Genomic DNA, 19,628 nt, shown 5'->3' on the forward strand with positions numbered 1-19,628 from the left:
TACAGATCCCCCATCATGCCCCAGGATTCCCACTCTTTTTCTTGATGTACTGGACAATATTAGGGTTCAACCAAACACCCTAATAATGGATGATTTCAACTACCCCACCATTAACTGGGAAAACTACTCATGTACCAACTCATTCGCTCAACGCTTTCTGGAATTCATAAACTCCAATGTCCTGGATCAACTTATCCACACACCCCCACCAGGGGCAACAATATCCCAGATCTAGTCATTACCAACATGAGTGACCGGTGTTCCACACCTGAAGTCAATGCCTCATCGGTCCAATCCAACCATAAGCTAATCACCCTAGATATCCACATCCTACCTCCACCCCCCCCCATTAAGGAAACCACGGTAAAATTTTTCTCCAAAGCCAACTTTATGCTTCTTAAGACAGAAGTGGTGAACTTCATGACACCCATGCAGATGTACAATACAGTTACGACTACTGAAACCTACACAATTGCACTTTATAAGCACTTACACAAGTGCATGGATCGTTCTATCACAAACAGAACCAAGACACTATCCACCAAAAAAGGAAGCCAATCTGGTGGTCCCCTGCCATAAACAAACTATACAACAGAAGGAAGAACCTGTTGCAAAAGAGAGCAAAATCCCGTGAGTGGAAGAGCTCCCTGGTCAGCCTCAGTAAGAAGCTGCGATCCCTGATAAAATCCTCCAAAGCTAGTTATGAAAACAAAATTGCCACTAATTATAAAGACAACCACAAAGCATTCTATAGCTATGTCAAGAATCTCAATGGCAACACTCAGATCTGCTCTGAGTTACAGCACAATGGCACTAAATATACAGACCCAACTGATATTGCCAACATCCTGGCAGATAGGTTCAGTGCTAACTTTATGCCCCACCCCCTCTCTCACCCCCTAAAGGGCCCATCTCTCTATTGGAAGAATGCAAAGTTCCTATAATCATGGCTGCACAGGTAAAAACCACTCTCCAAAGCCAAAAACACAGCATCCATGGGACCAGACAACATCCCAGGCTGCATTCTACACGAACTACAGAACGAACTGGTATCCCACCTAAGTATCATGTTCAATCATAGCCTCACCTCAGACTTTGTGCCTGCTGAATAGTGCACAGTGACTTATCTCACTCCACAAGGGGGGAGCCACCACGGACCATGGAAACTACCGCCCCATTAACCTGACGAGCCAGGTCTGCAAGGCCATGGAACGTATAATCATGGAACTTATAAACAAAGACATTGGTAATCTCCAAACTCTGGACCCCACCCAGTTCGAGTTTGTAAAAGGCAGATCATGTCTCCTAAACCTGATAGACTTCTTTGAAGCAGTCACCAAAGCCGTAGACGAAGGTAAGGTGGTTCACACAGCCTATCTAGATCTTGCCAAGGCTTTTGACACCATCCCCACTCTGAAATTATACATAAACTCACTAAACTAGGTTTAAATCCCTAGGTCACAAGATTGGTTGCCTCACTGGCTCACTGACAGAACCCACACTGTGAAAGTAGCAGACTCCAAATCTGACTTCAGACCAGTGACAAGTGGAGTACCACAGGGTTCAGTCCCGGGTCCTCTCGTTTGGTATCTCCTTCTCTGAAGTACAGGCTAACACAGAAGGTCTTTGCAGTCATCTGCGAACTTCGTTAGCCAAAGTAGGAGCCATAATCGAAACTCCTAACGATGTGGACATCCTACAAAAGGGCCTCATTGAGACAGATGCCTGGTGTCAAAGCCATGGCCTCAAGCACAATGCCTAAAAGTGCATTGTCATCCCCTTTGGTAAAAACTCTGTACCCATGAACTACAACATAGGCAGTAGTATACTTAACACCAAAAGTGATAGGAGACCTTGGGACACAGGTGGACAGTAGTCTCTCCTTTGATAATCACGTCACCACAGCAGTCAGGAAATCCTTTTCCGTGGCGCACCTCATCACAAAAGGTTTCTCATACAGAAAAAAAAGTCATTGCTCCCCTCTACTCATCACTCATTAGAACCATTATAGAGTACAACTCCCCTTTTGGTATGTACCTCACAAGACATCTACGACGACTGGAAAGGCTGCAGAAATATCTCACAAAGAGGATTACCAGCCTCAAACAGATGCCCTACGCAGACTGTCTCAAAAAACTCCAGCTTTACTCCGTCGCATATTGCCTACTCAGAGGTGATCTCTGCCTAACATACAAAGCTGTCAAACCCAGAGCTGTTGGCCATGCTGCACTTACAGAAATTCCAATCCCTCCGAGCTACACGCTCTAGGGACCTAAACCTTGTCACCACAATAAACAGAACATGCCAGAGGGATAGATTCCTGTCCCACAGACTTCTCATAATCTGGAATAAACTACCTATATCAAACAAAGCTTCTCATTAGCACTCGTCAAGAAAAATCTTGATTGAATGGGAAATAGGAAATTCACCCTGGGGATCACTTCTGCGGCTCTGCTTGACAGTGGCACAGGAAAATAATTTTCTTGGGTGGCAAAAGCCAGGGTACCTTTTTGTCTAGGCTTGTATACACCCTAGGGCTGATAGCCTAGTACCTACCTATAAGAAGCATGGATTGTGGGACTGGTTGTTTGTTCCACAGTCAAGCCAAAAATGGGCTCTTTCCTATACAAAACATGAAGCATAAAGCAGAAAAAAAATAAAGCTGCTGAAAGTCACTTTTTCCCCAGAAACATACAGTAATTGGCAACAAGCTTATCAACAGCTTTAAGAAAACAACAACCAATTTAGACCTAAAGTATGAACTGGACAAGGTAATGTGTTCTTTCAGTTTTTTGGATTTCTTTCTAGTGTGTGAAGGGACACCTGAGGCAGGACCTTCCGACTACATTGTGGCTTAAGCAAGAGCCTGCAAAGGCTTAATTACTAAATATATTTTTAGAGAAGACAAACTGCTTCTTAGGGTCTTCTGGACAAATGCTCATTAAATAGAACAGTCCTTAGTGTTGTGGTTGAGATCTAAGCAGAAGAGGCACTGGGTATGCCTAATCTTATGTGGAATCTGCCTACCAGTGAGGCATTTGTCTCTCTTAGATGTCATTAACAAAGGTCAAAAAGCAGAAAAAAAATTTAAAATGATGGATCCGCAACAGTGTACTTAACTTTCATTTAAATAGGCAACTGGATCCTTTTGTAATGGCTAAAAGACCAAGCTTCAGATGTAGTGTTGTTTCTTGGAATGGCAGCAAGAAAGTTTGGAGGATTTTCATGCAGAGCATGTAGATCTTATCCCTATATGAGGTCAGAAATAGGGTCCATGAGGAAGGAACACCCAAGCTTTTTCACACTGGTTGCACATACAGTATTCGTGGCAGGATGTATTTCACCTGGCAGCACTACTGCAACACTGATCTAATGCTAAACATCAACTCTTACTAGACCATGGGTGCCCAAATTCAATCCTACCACAATAAACATCAACTTTAATTCCCTTTTGGTACCAGTTTACTAAGTATAGGAGTCAGCTACTAATAGAGGCAAGAAGTCCTGCTACTAGAAAATCATGTATTAGCAAACAGAAGAGGTTTTATAGTTAGTACCAACAAAATAATTATAACCCATTCAGGGCTAGGTGTTCTCTGGTTTCACAATATTTCTGAGAGTTACTATCCTATGACCTTTTTAAACCTCCGTCAAAGATAATTTATCTACCATTTCAGAATGTCTGCCCATGAATCCCCCGCTTTCAATTCAATCTCATGTCAGGAAAAAAAAAAAAAAAACATTAAGTGTTTTACATAAGAGGCCTACAGGAAAACTGGTGGCCCACCATGGGATCTTAATTTTGTGTTAGAGGCTTTGACGAACTAAGTAATCTTGCTGACTTGAGGTTCTTAACATGGAAAACTGTTTTACTGCAAGAAGAGTTTCTGAGCTGTTGTGAAAAAAACGAGGACTAACAGGCAACCTGGAAAGGACCACCAGCAAGAGCAGGATACAACCCAACGAATTTCAGAAAGGCAATGTCGACTCCAAAAATGTAGTAAATTACAATTCCATTTATTATGAACAACAAACGAATATTACCTAGGTTTCGTTCGAAAATTAACTTCTTCAGATAAATGCCCTGACTGAAGCACATCCCTTAAATACAATACTAAACACACAATTACATCCATTACCAGCAGTTAATTGTTAATTACCCTATTAACTTGTTTAAAACTTGAATGTTAAAAAACTTGTCTCCTTTAGTAGTTGTACATACAAAATGACATGTGCCGTACTACAAAGAATAAGGGAAATTAATTAAATATAAAAGATCAAAAGAATTTCATTCAAATGTACTATTTGTGTTAATGTTTGATGCGTAATATTATTATGAATGACTATAAAAGTGCATAATATAAATATACATGAATTTTCACTATAATGTTGTAACGTGTATATTTTCTGTATATATTCCATAATAATATCTATGAATGATCTTACTACACTGTTAATAACATGCGAACTTTATTAATAAAATTACCCACCCTGTATGTGGAAAAAATGTATATATTAATATGACTGATGATGTTATATATAATATGTTATGTAAAGTTGATGTATAATGTAGTAAATAAAACATAAAAATGAATAATATATAATAAATCATTAATAAATAATGAATTATTTATAAATGAATTAATAATAACGTAGTGGTGTTTGACAACAAATATATATATATGTATATAAAAACATATATGTGAAAAATGTATATATATATATATATATATATATATATATATATATATATAAATACAAAATTATACATGTATACATATTGTAGTTATTGTAGTCTATGTATATGTGTATATTTCTACAACTGTGTACACACTGACCACATAATATATGTATATATAATAATTAAAACCTTATCTAACAATGGACCTATTTCCCTTTTATCCTGTTGTTTTGTAATATTGGCTTGATGGAACAACATTCATTCAAGCCCGGTCTGTTGTATGCGTCTAACATTATCTGCCATTTCAACTCATAGGTGTCTAAATCATATTGAGTAGTTCTACCTTGTATATCATATACTAAATGTTGAATGACACAAAATTTAAATTTGTGTCTGTTGTTTTCTTGTATATGTCTAGCTAGGGCATTGGTGGTTTTGGAATGTTGGATATCCAGTAGATGTTCTTTCACTCTGTCCCTAAAATGTCGCCCAGTCTTCCCAACGTAAAACGCATGACAGTCCTGGCATAATGCAAGGTACACTACATTGGATGTATAACAGCTATAATGGCCTCTAATTTTGATATTGCAGGAATTAACTACTAAATTACCATTAGTGCAATAAATGTGGGGGCATACAGAACATCGTCCACATTTGAAATTACCATCTGGTCTATGTGAAGTTCCTATTTTATTCATTGTTTCTTTTTCAAAAATGTTTTTAAATGACAAATCCTTTTTATATATGAATTTTTTGAAATTCAAATTTTTTGAAATTTGAATGAATGTTGTTCCATTACTTTTACAGGTCTAGATCAGGTTTTGCAAGGACCATTCTCCAGGGGCTTCTGGATTCTTCTCCTTCCTTCTCCTAAATGTATTAAATCAAGATAATCTACCCATATGCCTGATGCAGCAGTGATCAAAATGATGAACACAGTACAGTTGTGTAAGTAAACTTACCATTGCAGTATGTTTGAATGATCACTGTTGCAGAAGCCAGTCACTCCCTCCATCCCTCTTGTTTTTTGGTGCATATATATTCCAGGGTGTAGACACATATCTGTTGTTCTTCGTAGCATTGTCTTTTCAGGGCTCTGCCTCCCTCTCTCTTTGAAAGGCTTGGCACCCAAACCTGTTGTTTTAGTCAGCTCATCCTGAGCCGAGTAATGGTTTGGGTGTGTGGAAGGTACCCTGAAGCTTTAGAAGTTAGCCGTTTGTTATATCCTTGGCAGGATGTAATCCATACAGCTAAAGCTACTGCAGCAGTGATCATTCAGACGTTTACATTTATGGTAAGTTTACTTACACGACTGTACTTTTTCTCGCTTGAAAGTTTACCTCAACTGCTTGACCTCTCTCATTTAACCATACCCATATGCAGTACTTTTTTTCTCTTTCTGCTTCAACTTCTGAATCACATCAAAATACTCAATTTTATTACTCACAAATATCTACTACTGTATTGTAATGCAACTTGTCTTTATCCAATGTACATCAAGTTTTGCTGTTGTTGTAACGCTCTATTTATGTTCCTAACACATGCAGTGGTTGAATAGAATTAATCTGCACATGTGCACATTAAGTCAGTGTTCACTACTGGCAAGCCAACTTTACTGCACCATCCCCATTCCCAACCACCCCATAAACATCATGTTTTTTTAATCAGCTGTACAGTCTCAGTGTTATAAATCCTCAGTAACTACTTCTTTCCCAATTAACTATGATATGAAAATAATGGCAAATCAGAAATCACAACTAATATTAACACATGTCTAATTATTTAATACAGCATTAGACACCTATGCACATATATTAAGTTATATTTGCTTCACAGAATACATTCAGTACGACATTCCTTAATATTTCTCCAGTCATCAGCCAACACAGCTCAGTCTGCTGCTACTTGTACTACACAGTAATCCCCTATTAACATTATGACAGCTACTCATCCCAGCCTCAAACAATAGGTGTGGTGCCTGCACTACACCCAAATCCACCCTGGCTGAAGACACTTCTAAAGAATATTTTTACCTTATTTCTAAGGCCTTAATTCTTCCATGCTGCATGCTTCTTTCACAAAACACACAATGCATGCTATCAATATTAATCTCATCAAGAAACTCACAATGCTGTTAGTACTGCCTGTGTATGCATGATTCTCACTGTATATTCCTTGTGTCACACGCTGTTGTTAGTACTGCCTGGGTGTGCATGATTCTCACTGTATATTCTTTGTGTCACACGCTGTTGTTAGTACTGCCTGTGTATGCATGATTCTCACTGTATATTCCTTGTGTCACATGCTGTTGTTAGTACTGCCTGGGTGTGCATGATTCTCACTGTATATTCCTTGTGTCACACGCTGTTGTTAGTACTGCCTGGGTGTGCATGATTCTCACTGTATATTCCTTGTGTCACACGCTGTTGTTAGTACTGCCTGGGTGTGCATGATTTTCACTGTATATTCCTTGTGTCACACGCTGTTGTTAGTACTGCCTGTGTATGCATGATTCTCACTGTATATTCCTTGTGTCACACGCTGTTGTTAGTACTGCCTGGGTGTGCATGATTCTCACTGTATATTCCTTGTGTCACACGCTGTTGTTAGTACTGCCTGGGTGTGCATGATTCTCACTGTATATTCCTTGTGTCACACGCTGTTGTTAGTACTGCCTGGGTGTGCATGATTTTCACTGTATATTCCTTGTGTCACACGCTGTTGTTAGTACTGCCTGTGTATGCAGGATTCTCACTGTATATTCCTTGTGTCACACGCTGTTGTTAGTACTGCCTGTGTATGCAGGATTCTCACTGTATATTCCTTGTGTCACACGCTGTTGTTAGTACTGCCTGTGTATGCAGGATTCTCACTGTATATTCCTTGTGTCACACGCTGTTGTTAGTACTGCCTGGGTGTGCATGATTCTCACTGTATATTCCTTGTGTCACACGCTGTTGTTAGTATTGCCTGGGTGTGCATGATTCTCACTGTATATTCCTTGTGTCACACGCTGTTGTTAGTACTGCCTGGGTGTGCATGATTCTCACTGTATATTCCTTGTGTCACACGCTGTTGTTAGTACTGCCTGGGTGTGCATGATTCTCACTGTATATTCCTTGTGTCACACGCTGTTGTTAGTACTGCCTGTGTATGCATGATTCTCATTGTATATTCCTTGTGTCACACGCTGTTGTTAGTACTGCCTGTGTATGCAAGATTCTCACTGTATATTCCTTGTGTCACACGCTGTTGTTAGTACTGCCTGTGTATGCAGGATTCTCACTGTATATTCCTTGTGTCACACGCTGTTGTTAGTACTGCCTGGGTGTGCATGATTCTCACTGTATATTCCTTGTGTCACACGCTGTTGTTAGTACTGCCTGGGTGTGCATGATTCTCACTGTATATTCCTTGTGTCACACGCTGTTAGTACTGCCTGGGTGTGCATGATTCTCACTGTATATTCCTTGCATCAGTCTGAAAAAACATACAAACTTTGACTGAAGATCTGTGTACCAATAGCTGTCAGAGCAAATATTCCTTGGAGAGCTTCGAGTAAGGATGTGTATTATGATTCATTCCAGTATACTATCATCATCTAAAGCAGTAATATATTACCAGTGTATAACTGCTATGAAAACAGAGGGAATTATTTCAACATGTAAACTAACCATTCTATTCTCACTCTTCCCAAAGACAAACGGAAAAGGACGAATCTAACTCTGTGCATTGTCTCTGTGTGTGTGTGTGTGTGTGTGTGTGTGTGTGTGTGTGTGTGTGTGTGTGTGTGTGTGTGTGTGTGTGTCTGTATGCGCTGGAGGGGATATTACCTACAGTCCTCCAACATGGAATCTGTATATTCTACTTTTATAATCCAGCTCAGGGCTCCCATATGCTGAATGGGAGCAGGATACTTTTTGTTGCAAAAAAAAAAAAAAAAAATTTCCTTCCCATACTGAAGCTATATGGGAGGGGGGAATGGGGTCAAGAGAGCACACACACTATAAAACACAGGCCTAGTATACAGCAAATGGCAAACTTTTCTGCTATTCAGTCACTTGAATTCAGGCTTCGAAGTGTCAGGAACAGTAGCAACTATAAACAAACAGTCATAAGAAATCTTCCTGTGACACATGAATGCAAATAATAGGAAAAAACTAAGTGAAAAGTCAAAGGCTGCTTATTCCATTGTAAAATAGATGGCAGTGATTTTCATACAGTAGTTTCCTTGCTGGCACCAAACAAAGTGACACATGAAGGGAGGAGGTGGCTGTTACATACAGTATGACATGACTTTTGAGTTAAGCAAAGTTCCACAAAGTCCATACAGAGTGCGCAGAACAATTCTGAATGAACCAGCTTGTTTGTTTTACCCAATATGTAATGCTTGCATGACAAAATATAGAGACCAGGGCTGTACTAAATGGATACTGTTGTACTAGATGAACAAGTCAAGTTCATAAAGAATTTACATTCTTCAGTTGTAGAGAATTTACTTGGCTTCCAAAGCCATGAAACATCCCCAAAAACCAAGGCAGTACATATAAGATTGTGAAAAAACTATACATACACATTTATCAGACTTCAACATGCTGGAGCGAGAGATGACATCTAATCAAAGAAAGTGTCACTGTGTTTGCAAAGTGAGTTTTATCTTCCTTACAAATGTCAAATATGAGTGGATATTCTACTTCAAAATTGTATGTAGTCTGCACCACAGGCAGCATCTTGGGGGGAAAAACATACCATATGCAGAGCAAGCATTAATGAAAACCAGTTTGAACAGCAATGTACATTGCAGTGACTGGATTACTGACAGCACAGTTGTGTAATTCATTGTAATTAAAGGGAGTTAAATCAGCAACAACATGACAGTATAACTTGCCTAAGTCCCACGTACAGCTGAAGAACCACTGCAAAACTTTAACCTAGAAGTCCACAACTTAAATGCAGAAAATACAGTCCATCAGCTTTTGCTTAATGGCCAGCATGGCATTCCTGAAACCTTTTCTGCAAAAGTATTATAAAAATTGCACAGTCAATCAATTTTTTTACAAGCATCAGAACACAAAAGTAAGGGATCACTGGTTTTCTGTAGCACCTGTAGATTACTCTGGCAAAAAAAAAAAGTTGACAAAAACAGCATAACTGGATTGCCATGATTCTCATTCCTCTGAAAAGGCTCACTTAAATAAAAACACTCATTCTTAATCAGGTAGGTCCCCGGTCGTAAAGTCCCTTTTCAGATGTGACCCACAAACCATGTCTGTGCAAGTGACTTGTTCAATGTTACACTGTAGGCAAATGTGTGCAGAGGGCATCAAACTTAGTATCACATGAAGCCTTCACCCTCTGCACCAACTGCCAGATCTCACATAACTATGAAACTGACAGACATGGATTCAAAATATGATTCAGAAATGCTAAAAATACACAAATGCTACAATCTGCTTACCTCAATATGTGCATTGACATAATGTTCAGTGTGACCACGATAGACCCACTTCTTTGTTGTAATTTCTTCTACTTCAGGAACATTCCACATAGGGTCAATGCCATCACAGTGATACCAAACATATATCAAACCATTCAGCTCACAAGATGGCCAAGCCTTGATCTTGGCAAACTCTGGAACTGTTAAAAGAAATATATATGTACAGAAACAGTTATCAATAAAAGAACTTTATAATTTAAAATTTTCCAATAACTCAACTTACTGTACTTCAATGGTTTTATAAATCTGGGAATATGAAGCACTTTGAGAATATTTTAACTGTTAAAACTGAAAGCCAATTTGCACTTAGAATATGTTACGGCATAATTACTGGACTGAAATGAACAAGCGGCATAAAATGAATTTAGGTGACTTGTGCCTTGCTATTTCTTCATCTTGCTCTATTCATGCCTCCCTCAAATAACATTTTGCTAGCTGTCTGAAACGAACATAAATATACTGAATACAAGCATTCTGGAACTATCTTATTAGCACATACCAACAATTCTGCCCAGTCAATGAATTTGTATTCTAGAAGATAACTGCGGTATGAACACAAGAATGAGGGGGGGAAAAAAAAGCAGTCATTCTGTTTCTGTTACCACAGTATTAAAAACCTTGTCTTGCATGCAACACACTCTTTGAAGATAGTTTGCACACATATGATTGCCAGGTATCTTTGTCAAACAAAGCCAGTACAAGTTTTTTCTCGGTAGGTTTTCAGTACAGGGGGGATACAGGAGTTTACCCCAATATAGTGCATTCTCAAAATTGGTATATACAATTATCAAGGAGTGTGTGGGGGGGGGCAGGGGTGCTTACACCTCTTGCAAAAAAAGTAATGTCTTACCATAACATTCCATCTGTGTTGTTGATCTTCAACTATTCTTGACTGAGGGGACAACTATTCTTGACGGTTGGGACAGAGTCCCCAGCTACTTTAGATTCCAGGTGGTCCTATGGAAGGATACTCCTGAGAACCAAAGGTGGCTCTTCCTCTGGAGACCAAATCCAATTTGTAATGAGTAAGGTATGCGGAGTAGCCCATGTTGCTGATGTGCATATTTCACACATGGAAGTCTCTGAATGGAAAACAGCTGAAGTAGCCATAGATCTATTGGAATTTGCCTTCAACGGGCTCAGGTAACTTTGCATTACTTTAATTTATAACAGAATATAATCTCTTAACCATTTTGACAAGGTAACCTTAGAGAGAGATTTTCCTAAGGTTGCGCCAGAAAAGGAACCATTGTGTTCTCATTTTCTGAATTCTCCAGATCTGCTGAGGTAGAAACATAATTGTCTATGAACATCTAACAAGTGTAAGCAGTAATCGTCTTTGTTAGAAAAATTGGGAAAGAAGACAGGTAAGTCTACGGTTTGATTAGTGCTGGACTCGGACTACCTTCAGAAGAAAGGATGGATTGTTTCTGACTGCCTCTCTATCCTTATGGAAACTTAACTAAGGGGGTGTTGAACATAAGGCTTGCAATTCAGAAACTCATCTTACAGAGGTTATAGCTATAAGCAGATGCATTTTCCATGAAAGGAACTTTAAGGTACAAGTAGCCGCTGGCTCGAAGGGGGTACGTACCAGTGATTGTAAAGCAACAGTCTTTAAATGGAGGCTTTAATCGAATAGTTCCCTTGAGGAAGACCTTACACAGTCTATGTGAAATTAAGGATAGGGCTCCGAAGCCATTATGAAAATTAGAGATGGCAATGAGAATGACCTTAACAGTAGAAGTGGAAACTCTTCTAGCAAAATGGATGGCCAGAAATTATAAACTTTTTTCCACAGCAGCTCTAAAAGGGTTGAGGCCATTATCACAAGCTCAGATTGAGAATCTCTTCCATTTACTAAGGATGGTGGATGGTTTAATGTGATGTCAGCAAATTTTTCGCACCGGGGATGGTACATCATTATGACCGGCTACAAACAGAATTAGAGAAACAAAGCAATTAGCTTATGACTTTGAAGACTGGGATGCACCAGTCCTTGAGGGCGAGACAGAAGGTCTGGAACTGGTTCCAGAATCCATGGATGGAGAACTAGATAAGGCCACTAGAAGGGAAACCAAATTTGTCAAGGCCAGTATGGTGCAAGGAGGATTACACTTTGCTTCTCAACCTAACTGCTTTCTTGAGGAACAGAGGTATCAGAGAGAAAAGGAGGAAGGGCATAGAGGTGACCTGGGGGCCAATTGAGAAGAACGTCCTTCAGGGGACTCCCCAGAGGGGGGAATTAGGGAAAAATAACTTATGCACTTGTTTTGGGGTGATGCAAAAAGGTCGCAGCAATAGAAGATCTTCGCTATCTTGGGAGTGAGAGACCACTCGTGAGGCAGCAGAATACATCTGCTTAGTTTGTCTGCTACCACATCTGAACTCCCCAAGATGTGCAATGCTATCAGAATGCGGTTGGAGGCGATAACCCATTGCCACACACTGATGGCTTCTCCACACAGGGGTGTAGGATTTGGTTCCAGACTACGGACATGTTGTCTGACTGAATTGCAATTGCTCCTTGAGGGAGGGCAGACTACAATGCTTCCAATGTTAGTAGCACAACCCTCAACTCTAGGACACTGATATGCAGATTGGCCTCTATCGGGAACAAAGTGCCTTGGACGGTCTTTCCCAGATAATGCCCCCCCCCATCTTGGAGGTGTCTGTGATCACTATGGATTTGCATTGAGGAGGAGCAAAGGGTTGGCTCAAAAGAATTTTTTCCGATTCCATCCACCAAGATAGGTCATTTTTGCAGCGATTGCCGAAAAAAATGGGGTGGTTCATTGGATGGGTTACAACAGACCATTGATTTGCAAGAAGCCACTGCAGTAACCTCATGTGAAATCTCGCTAGTGGGACCACAGTGATGAGCGCTGCCATGGACCCCAATGCTTGAAGCACCAATAAGGCAGATAACTGGAGCGTTAAAGAGAATGAACTTGAGATTTTATTTTCTGTACTCTGTGGACGGGGAGGGAGGCTACGCAAGAAAAGGTGTTTAGACGAGCTCGGATGAATTCCATATTCAGAGAGAGTCAGTTGAGACTGTATGATTGACTGTGATGCCTAGATGCAGGAACAATATAGGGTGAATTCTGTCATCTGTGGCAGTAGATGTCTGGTGGAAGTGGTGATGAGCCAGTCATCTAGATATGGAAACACCCAGAATCTGTGCAGTCTCAACTGAGCTGTTACTGCTGACATACATTTGGTGCACACCCTGAGGGCTGTGGTGAGACCAAGGGGCAGCACCCCGAACTGATAGTGACTGGCTCCTAGCCAAAAGAGGAGAAACCGTCTTGAGCATTTGTTCATTTTTATGTGGTAACATGCGTCTTGAAGGTCTATTGAGCACATTCAATTGTTTTCCACTAGAAAGGGAAGCATTGACTGAACCGTGACCATCTGGAATTTGGACTGTTGGACAAATTTGTTTTGCTGAGATCCAGAATTGGTCTGCAGTCCCTTGACTTTTTTGGAACTCAAAAGAACCTGGAGTAAAATCTGGATCCTATCAGGTCTGGTGGGACTTCCTGGATGACTCTCTTTCTAGCAGCTTTTGTATATTTAAGGCTGCTTGGTCACTCTGATTGGGTGGAAAATAAGTGAGTCTTGTTCGAGTTCTTAGATACAAGATGAAGGGGATAAGGTAACCTCTGGAAATAATTCTCAGCACCCAGGCATTTGTGGTTACTTGTCACCAGGCTGTTGGGTGCAAAGAAAATCTTCCCCTGACTGCCTTTAGAGGTAAGCAATTGGCTCGCCTTTCAGGAGTGCTTATAGGGTTTGGTCAATGAAGGACTCCCTGGAGCCCTGGTTCTGCGGGCCACCTCTGACTCTAGGACAGCATCTTCCATTAGAACTCCTAAATTTGCCAAATTCCAATGTGGTATTATGGAAATTGTTCCCAAGTGCTCAATAAGAGGTGCAATAGGAGGTGCATGAGAAACTGAAATTGAAAAAAAGGAATTAATCTGGCAACTTAGATTAAATGTGGCATCCAAACCAGGGCTAAACGAGTACACTTCAATAATGCTCATTTTAAAAATTAGGGCAGCTGATTTATATTAATTATATCAAATGTTTCAAAAAGACTTTATAAAAAATGCACAATAAAAATGCTTTAAAGTATACTATGCACAGGCTTTGAAGGAGGCTTCAGAGGCTGTTTAATTCTTAATTATTTTGGTATCACGACCATTTAAATAAAGGTTTTATTGACTTAATTTAACAGTTTTGATAAAGTCCCATGCCTGGAGGGACAAAAGCGCTTAACCGTTTTATGCTGTTGTATTGTGGTCTTGAAATACATTTGAAAACTATTCATTGGTGGCGTTTTTATTCAGGCAACTGGTTCATTTTTATAATGCCTGGAGTGCCTGGTTGACACTATGTGAACCTTTGGTGTTTTCAGTGTTTAAAATTGGCTTCATCTAGAACATGTTGAAAATACTCTCCATAACTTATCTGGCGAGTTCAGCACAACTCCACTTCTGTAACCCACTCCCTGTAATCTAATGGCCCAGCAAACATGAACTTATCATCTTTCACAGTTAAAGCCTTGCTGCATTCCTCTTCTTAGACCATCAGAACTACAGTCATTGATGCTCAAAATTTAGATTTAGTATCATATAGATAATACAATTTATTTTTAAACTTACAGAACTTGATTCTTTACCATTCACAGGAGTTGGTTCTGCAATCAGAGTATTAGTTGTGGTCACATATCTCTTTTACAGCCTTATTTTTCAATACATAATTAGGACCCTTACTTCCTTATTCTCAAATAGGTCTCTGCCATTTTCAGTCCAAATTCTTTCCTTGAGCCTTCATTAGTTAATGCCTTAAATTTCAGACATAACATAGTTCTGACTAATATACTATAAAGACCTAAAAAATGTAAGTCTTTTAAAATGTAAAATATTTTAAATTTTGTATTATTTTAGTGTAGCATCGCTGTGTGTATAGAACCCCTGGAAATGACAATGTTGTTAAACTATAGAAGGAGAAATTATATTCTACTGCAGGTCTTGTTATAGATATAAATGCTGTTTTCATTACCTTGGGATCCCTTATTTATAAGGGCTTCAGTATTAAGTGAACTTGTTTCAATGCTATTTTTATCTTAAACTCTTCATTTCTTTAAACTCATACTGTGATCCCCAGATCTTTTCTCAAGTGAACTGAAACCACAATTTTATTTCCAATAGTTATCTTTCCCCACGTACTTACCAAAGTTAATTATATTATGTTTCTAGTGCTAAACTGTAGGCCAACATTAATATCCCAATCATTTATATAGGTTAAGTACTGATTTAATCACATTTATAATGTCCATTTGGGCACCATCTTTACAATCATGAGTATATTTTGTTAACCAAAAAATTGGTAATTATGGGTATTTTTGAAACCATATTAAACAAAATTGATCCCAAAACAGGACTTTGCAGGACTCCTCTAGATGAATGTTTCCAATCTAAGAGTCCCTTGTATTAAAACAGATTGCATATGACCAGTTATCCAATTGCTTATCCATCATATTATAAGATGATTTACCCCTTTGGACACATCCAAATAAATCTAAACTGTTTTTTTTTTACCCTGGTCTTTTAATGCTGACACCCTCTCATAAAATTTTCTCTGTCCAGTCAGGGTTGACTTTCATGAAACCATGCTGGTTTTCATCAGGGTTGACTTTCATGAAACCATGCTGGTTTTCATCAGGGTTGACTTTCATGAAACCATGCTGGTTTTCATCTAGGTCTGTTCCATACATACTGTCATTAACAAACTGACTTAATAGGATTCATTCAAAACATTTTCCACAATATGGATGGTAAATTAAGTAAAATACATTACAGACTGATAAGCTCATCCCCTCCTTTACATATGGGAACATAAGATTTCTTCCAGCATACTGGTACTGTTCCTGTTATAACAGGATACTGAATATTCCTATTGAAGGTGTCATTATTACTACCAGTAGTTAACATGATAAACTGTCCTCACAGTCACCGTTGAAGTATTTCTGTCAACTCTGCTTCATGAAAGAAGCAGTTCATCTTTATTATGAGACAGATGGGTTTATCCCCAACTCAGAATGTTCATAGGTTCATACTAGGCTATCTGCCCTAGGGCATTTATAAGCCTAGCCAGAGTGTGTGTGGCTTTCACCACCCCTTAGGATGAGAATACTATACCCATTAGTTTGCTGTGCCTCTGTCCAGCAATGATACAGAGATGATTCCCGGGGTAAACCTACGATCTCCCATCCACTCGTCAAGATTTCTCTTGAACAGAGTCAGTGAGGGGCTCTGCCTCACATGGACTGGGATTCTGTTCCATAGTGTAGGGAGTCTCTGGGTGATGAATCTGTCCCTCCAGCACGTCCTATTTATATCCGTGTTGAGGTTTAAGTCTCTTGCTCTCGTGGCTCTGGTGGATTTGGATTTTTTGAGGTGGAGCATGTCCATTAATTCCGGGTTGGACATGGCCTTGTATGTCAGGCACAGATCACCTCTGAGCAGACAGTATGCGACTGAATAGAGCTGGAGTTTCTTCAGTTGGGCATCGTATGACATATGTTTGAGCCCCTTTATCCTTTTAGTGAGGAACTTTTGGGGTCTTTCCAACTGCTGCAGGTGTCGGGTAAGGTACATTCCGAATGGGGCGTTGTACTCAATCATTGGTCTGATAAGTGAAGAGTACAGGGGTACAATGACCTCTCCTGATCTGGATGCGAATCCCTTCATGATCAGGTGGGCAATGTAGAAGGTCTTCCTAACCACTTTGGCAATGTGAGTGTCAAAAGAGAGGTTACTGTCAACTTGGGTCCCCAGGTCCCTGATAACTTCTTCCGTGTTTAATGGATTACCACCTATGTGGTAATTAGGGGTTACCTTGTTTTTCCCAAAGGGTATGACTATACATTTTTTGGCATTTAGCTTAAGGCCATGGCTCTGGCACCAGTTATCCATTTCTATGAGACCTTTTTGGAGGATGTCTGTGTCTGATGGAGTTTCAATTATGGTGCCCAATTTGTAGTCATCTGCAAATTTTGTCAGCCACAATCCCCTATGTTTGCCTGCACTTCAGAAAAATAAATGCCGAACAAGAGGGGCCCAGGACTGAGCCCTGTGGGACACCGCTCGTGACCGGCTTAGAGTCTGACATGGCACCAGCAACTCTAACCCTGTGTGTTCTGTCCTTGAGCCAGTTTGCAACCCATCTTGTGACATATGGGTTTACATCTAAGCTGGTGAGCTTTTCTATGATGCCCGAGTGGGGTATTGTGTCGAATGCTTTTGCTAGGTCAAGGTAGGCTGTGTGAACTGCCTTACCCTCATCAATGGCCTTAGTGACTGTTTGAAAAAGTCGACCAAGTTCAAGAGGCAGGATCTGCCCTTGACAAAGCCAAATTGGGTAGGATCCAGTGTCTGTAGGTCCCCAATGTCTTTATTTATGAGTTCCATTATGATCCTCTCCATAGCTTTGCAGACAAGGCTCGTCAAGCTTATGGGGCGGTAATTTCCAGGGTCCGTAGAAGCACCGCCTTTGTGGAGTGGGACCACAGTTGCCGTCGCCATTCTTTGGAGTGCGTATCCTGTAGTAAGGCTAAGATTAAACAATAGTCTTATGTGTGGGTTTAGTTCCTCATTGAGTTCGTGTAGCACACAGCCGGGGACACCGTCCGGTCCCATTGATGCTGTGTTTTTTGCTTTAGAGAGCAGCTCTCACCTGGGCATCTGAGATGTTTGGGAGGCTAGACTCTGGTGGGATAGATATTTCTCCTTTTTGGGGAGGGAGGGAAGAAATTTGCACTGAACCTGTCTGCCAGTATGTTGGCAATGTCTGTGGGTTCAGTGATTTTTTTATCATTTTGGACTAATTCTGAGCATATCTGGGAGTTTCCACCCAGGTTTCTAACATAGCTAAAGAAGGCTTTATGATTGTCTTTTGTGTCATTAGCGATTTTTTCTCTCAAAGTTGGCCTTGGATGATTTTATGAGTGATCGTAGTTTTTTGCTAGTATTGATCAGAGATGCCTTCCCATTTAGGGATTTTGCTCTGTCATGTAGTAGCTTTCTCCTCTTGTTGTAGAGTTTGTTTATGGCTGGAGTCCACCAGACCGGGCGCCTGCCTTTGGTGGAAAAGGTCTTGATTTTATTAGGGATTGCTTGATCCATACATTCCTGGAGGTGCTCGTAGAAGGCATTTATAAGGGTTTCAGCAGCGTGGGTTGTGGTTTCCACTGGCTCGGGGGCCTTGAAGGCTACCACTCCAGTCTTAAGAAGTGTGAAGTTTGCTTTTGAGAAGTTCTTCACTGTGGTTTTTTGCTGGGGGTGGGGGTGAGCTGTGGATCTCCAGTGAGATTAATTTATGGTCTGATCTCACCAATGAGGGATATACTTCCGGTGTGGAGCATTTTGTCCCCATGTTTGTGATGATCAGGTCTAGTATATTTTCTCCTCTTGTGGGAATGGTGACTAGTTGTTCCATAGCATTTGAGTTTATGAACTCAAGGAACCTTTGGGCTAGGGTGTTGGGGCTTGAGTAATGTTCCCAGTCTATGTTTGGGTAGTTGAAGTCACCCAATATGATGGTGTTTGGAGAGACATTTATACTCTCCAGTGTCTTCAGGAAGGCTGTGTGGGTTTCCTGAGTTTGAGAAGGTGGTCTGTAGCATGTTACAAACTGTAGGGCAGTTTTACCTATGGTTAATTGCACCTGGATGGTCTCCGATGCTTTGTGCATTGCCACTAACCTGGAGGTGTGGGTATCCTTAATGAATATGGATACTCTCCCTCCTTTTGTAGTTCGGTCCGGATTTTGGGGCCGGATCGCATGATATGAGGTATAACCTGATAGTGCTGGGGTGCTCTCAGGAGCCTTGAACCAGGTTTCAGTCACAGCACAAACATCGATGTTCTCCATACTGAGGAGGGCTTCGAGGGCGTGCATCTTGAGGTTTAGACTTCTGGCATTGAGCAGTATTACCCTTAGTTTTTCTCCATTTTTGTTTTCTAGGGCGGTAGGTTTATCATTTGAGCCTTGCCTAAAAAGGCACTATGGGGGTGGCAAGAGCCTTTGCCAATAAGGATGCAAGAGTTAGGCAAATAAAAGCAGGGCAAAAAAGGAAGTTGTATACCATCTGATTTGTCAGGGGCACATTTTAGAAACAATTAAATACTTCACATTCATCTGAAACAAAATCATGTGATCTTGCATTATAAGACAATGACTTCCTTTATGATCATCTTTACATATTTAAAAACACTGATTCTTGGTATCAGAAATTCTGAAGCGTAAATTTTTTTTACCTTCTTTTCCCATTATGCCACAATAAATTTCAACTTCTCAGTAATTTCATTTAAACATCTTTTATTGCAATTCCATTTAGATGCCTTTTATTGTATTTCTTTTTATGTCTTTTGTTCT

General features: G+C 40.2%; 1 protein-coding gene across 1 annotated transcript in view; it reads right to left on the reverse strand.

Moving 5' to 3' along the window:
- Nucleotides 1–19,628, reverse strand: part of LOC122790793 (cholesterol 7-desaturase nvd-like) — a 255,316-nt gene that overhangs the window by 130,062 nt on the left and 105,626 nt on the right. Inside the window, exon 3 of the mRNA XM_044058415.1 lies at nucleotides 10,140–10,318. Coding sequence (XP_043914350.1) covers nucleotides 10,140–10,318 — 179 coding nt within the window. The remainder of the gene's footprint in view (nucleotides 1–10,139; nucleotides 10,319–19,628) is intronic.

This window comes from Protopterus annectens, chromosome 16.part0, assembly GCF_019279795.1.
Source record: "Protopterus annectens isolate FY-2018-M chromosome 16.part0, PAN1.0, whole genome shotgun sequence".
Classification (NCBI taxonomy): Eukaryota; Metazoa; Chordata; order Ceratodontiformes; family Protopteridae; genus Protopterus; species Protopterus annectens.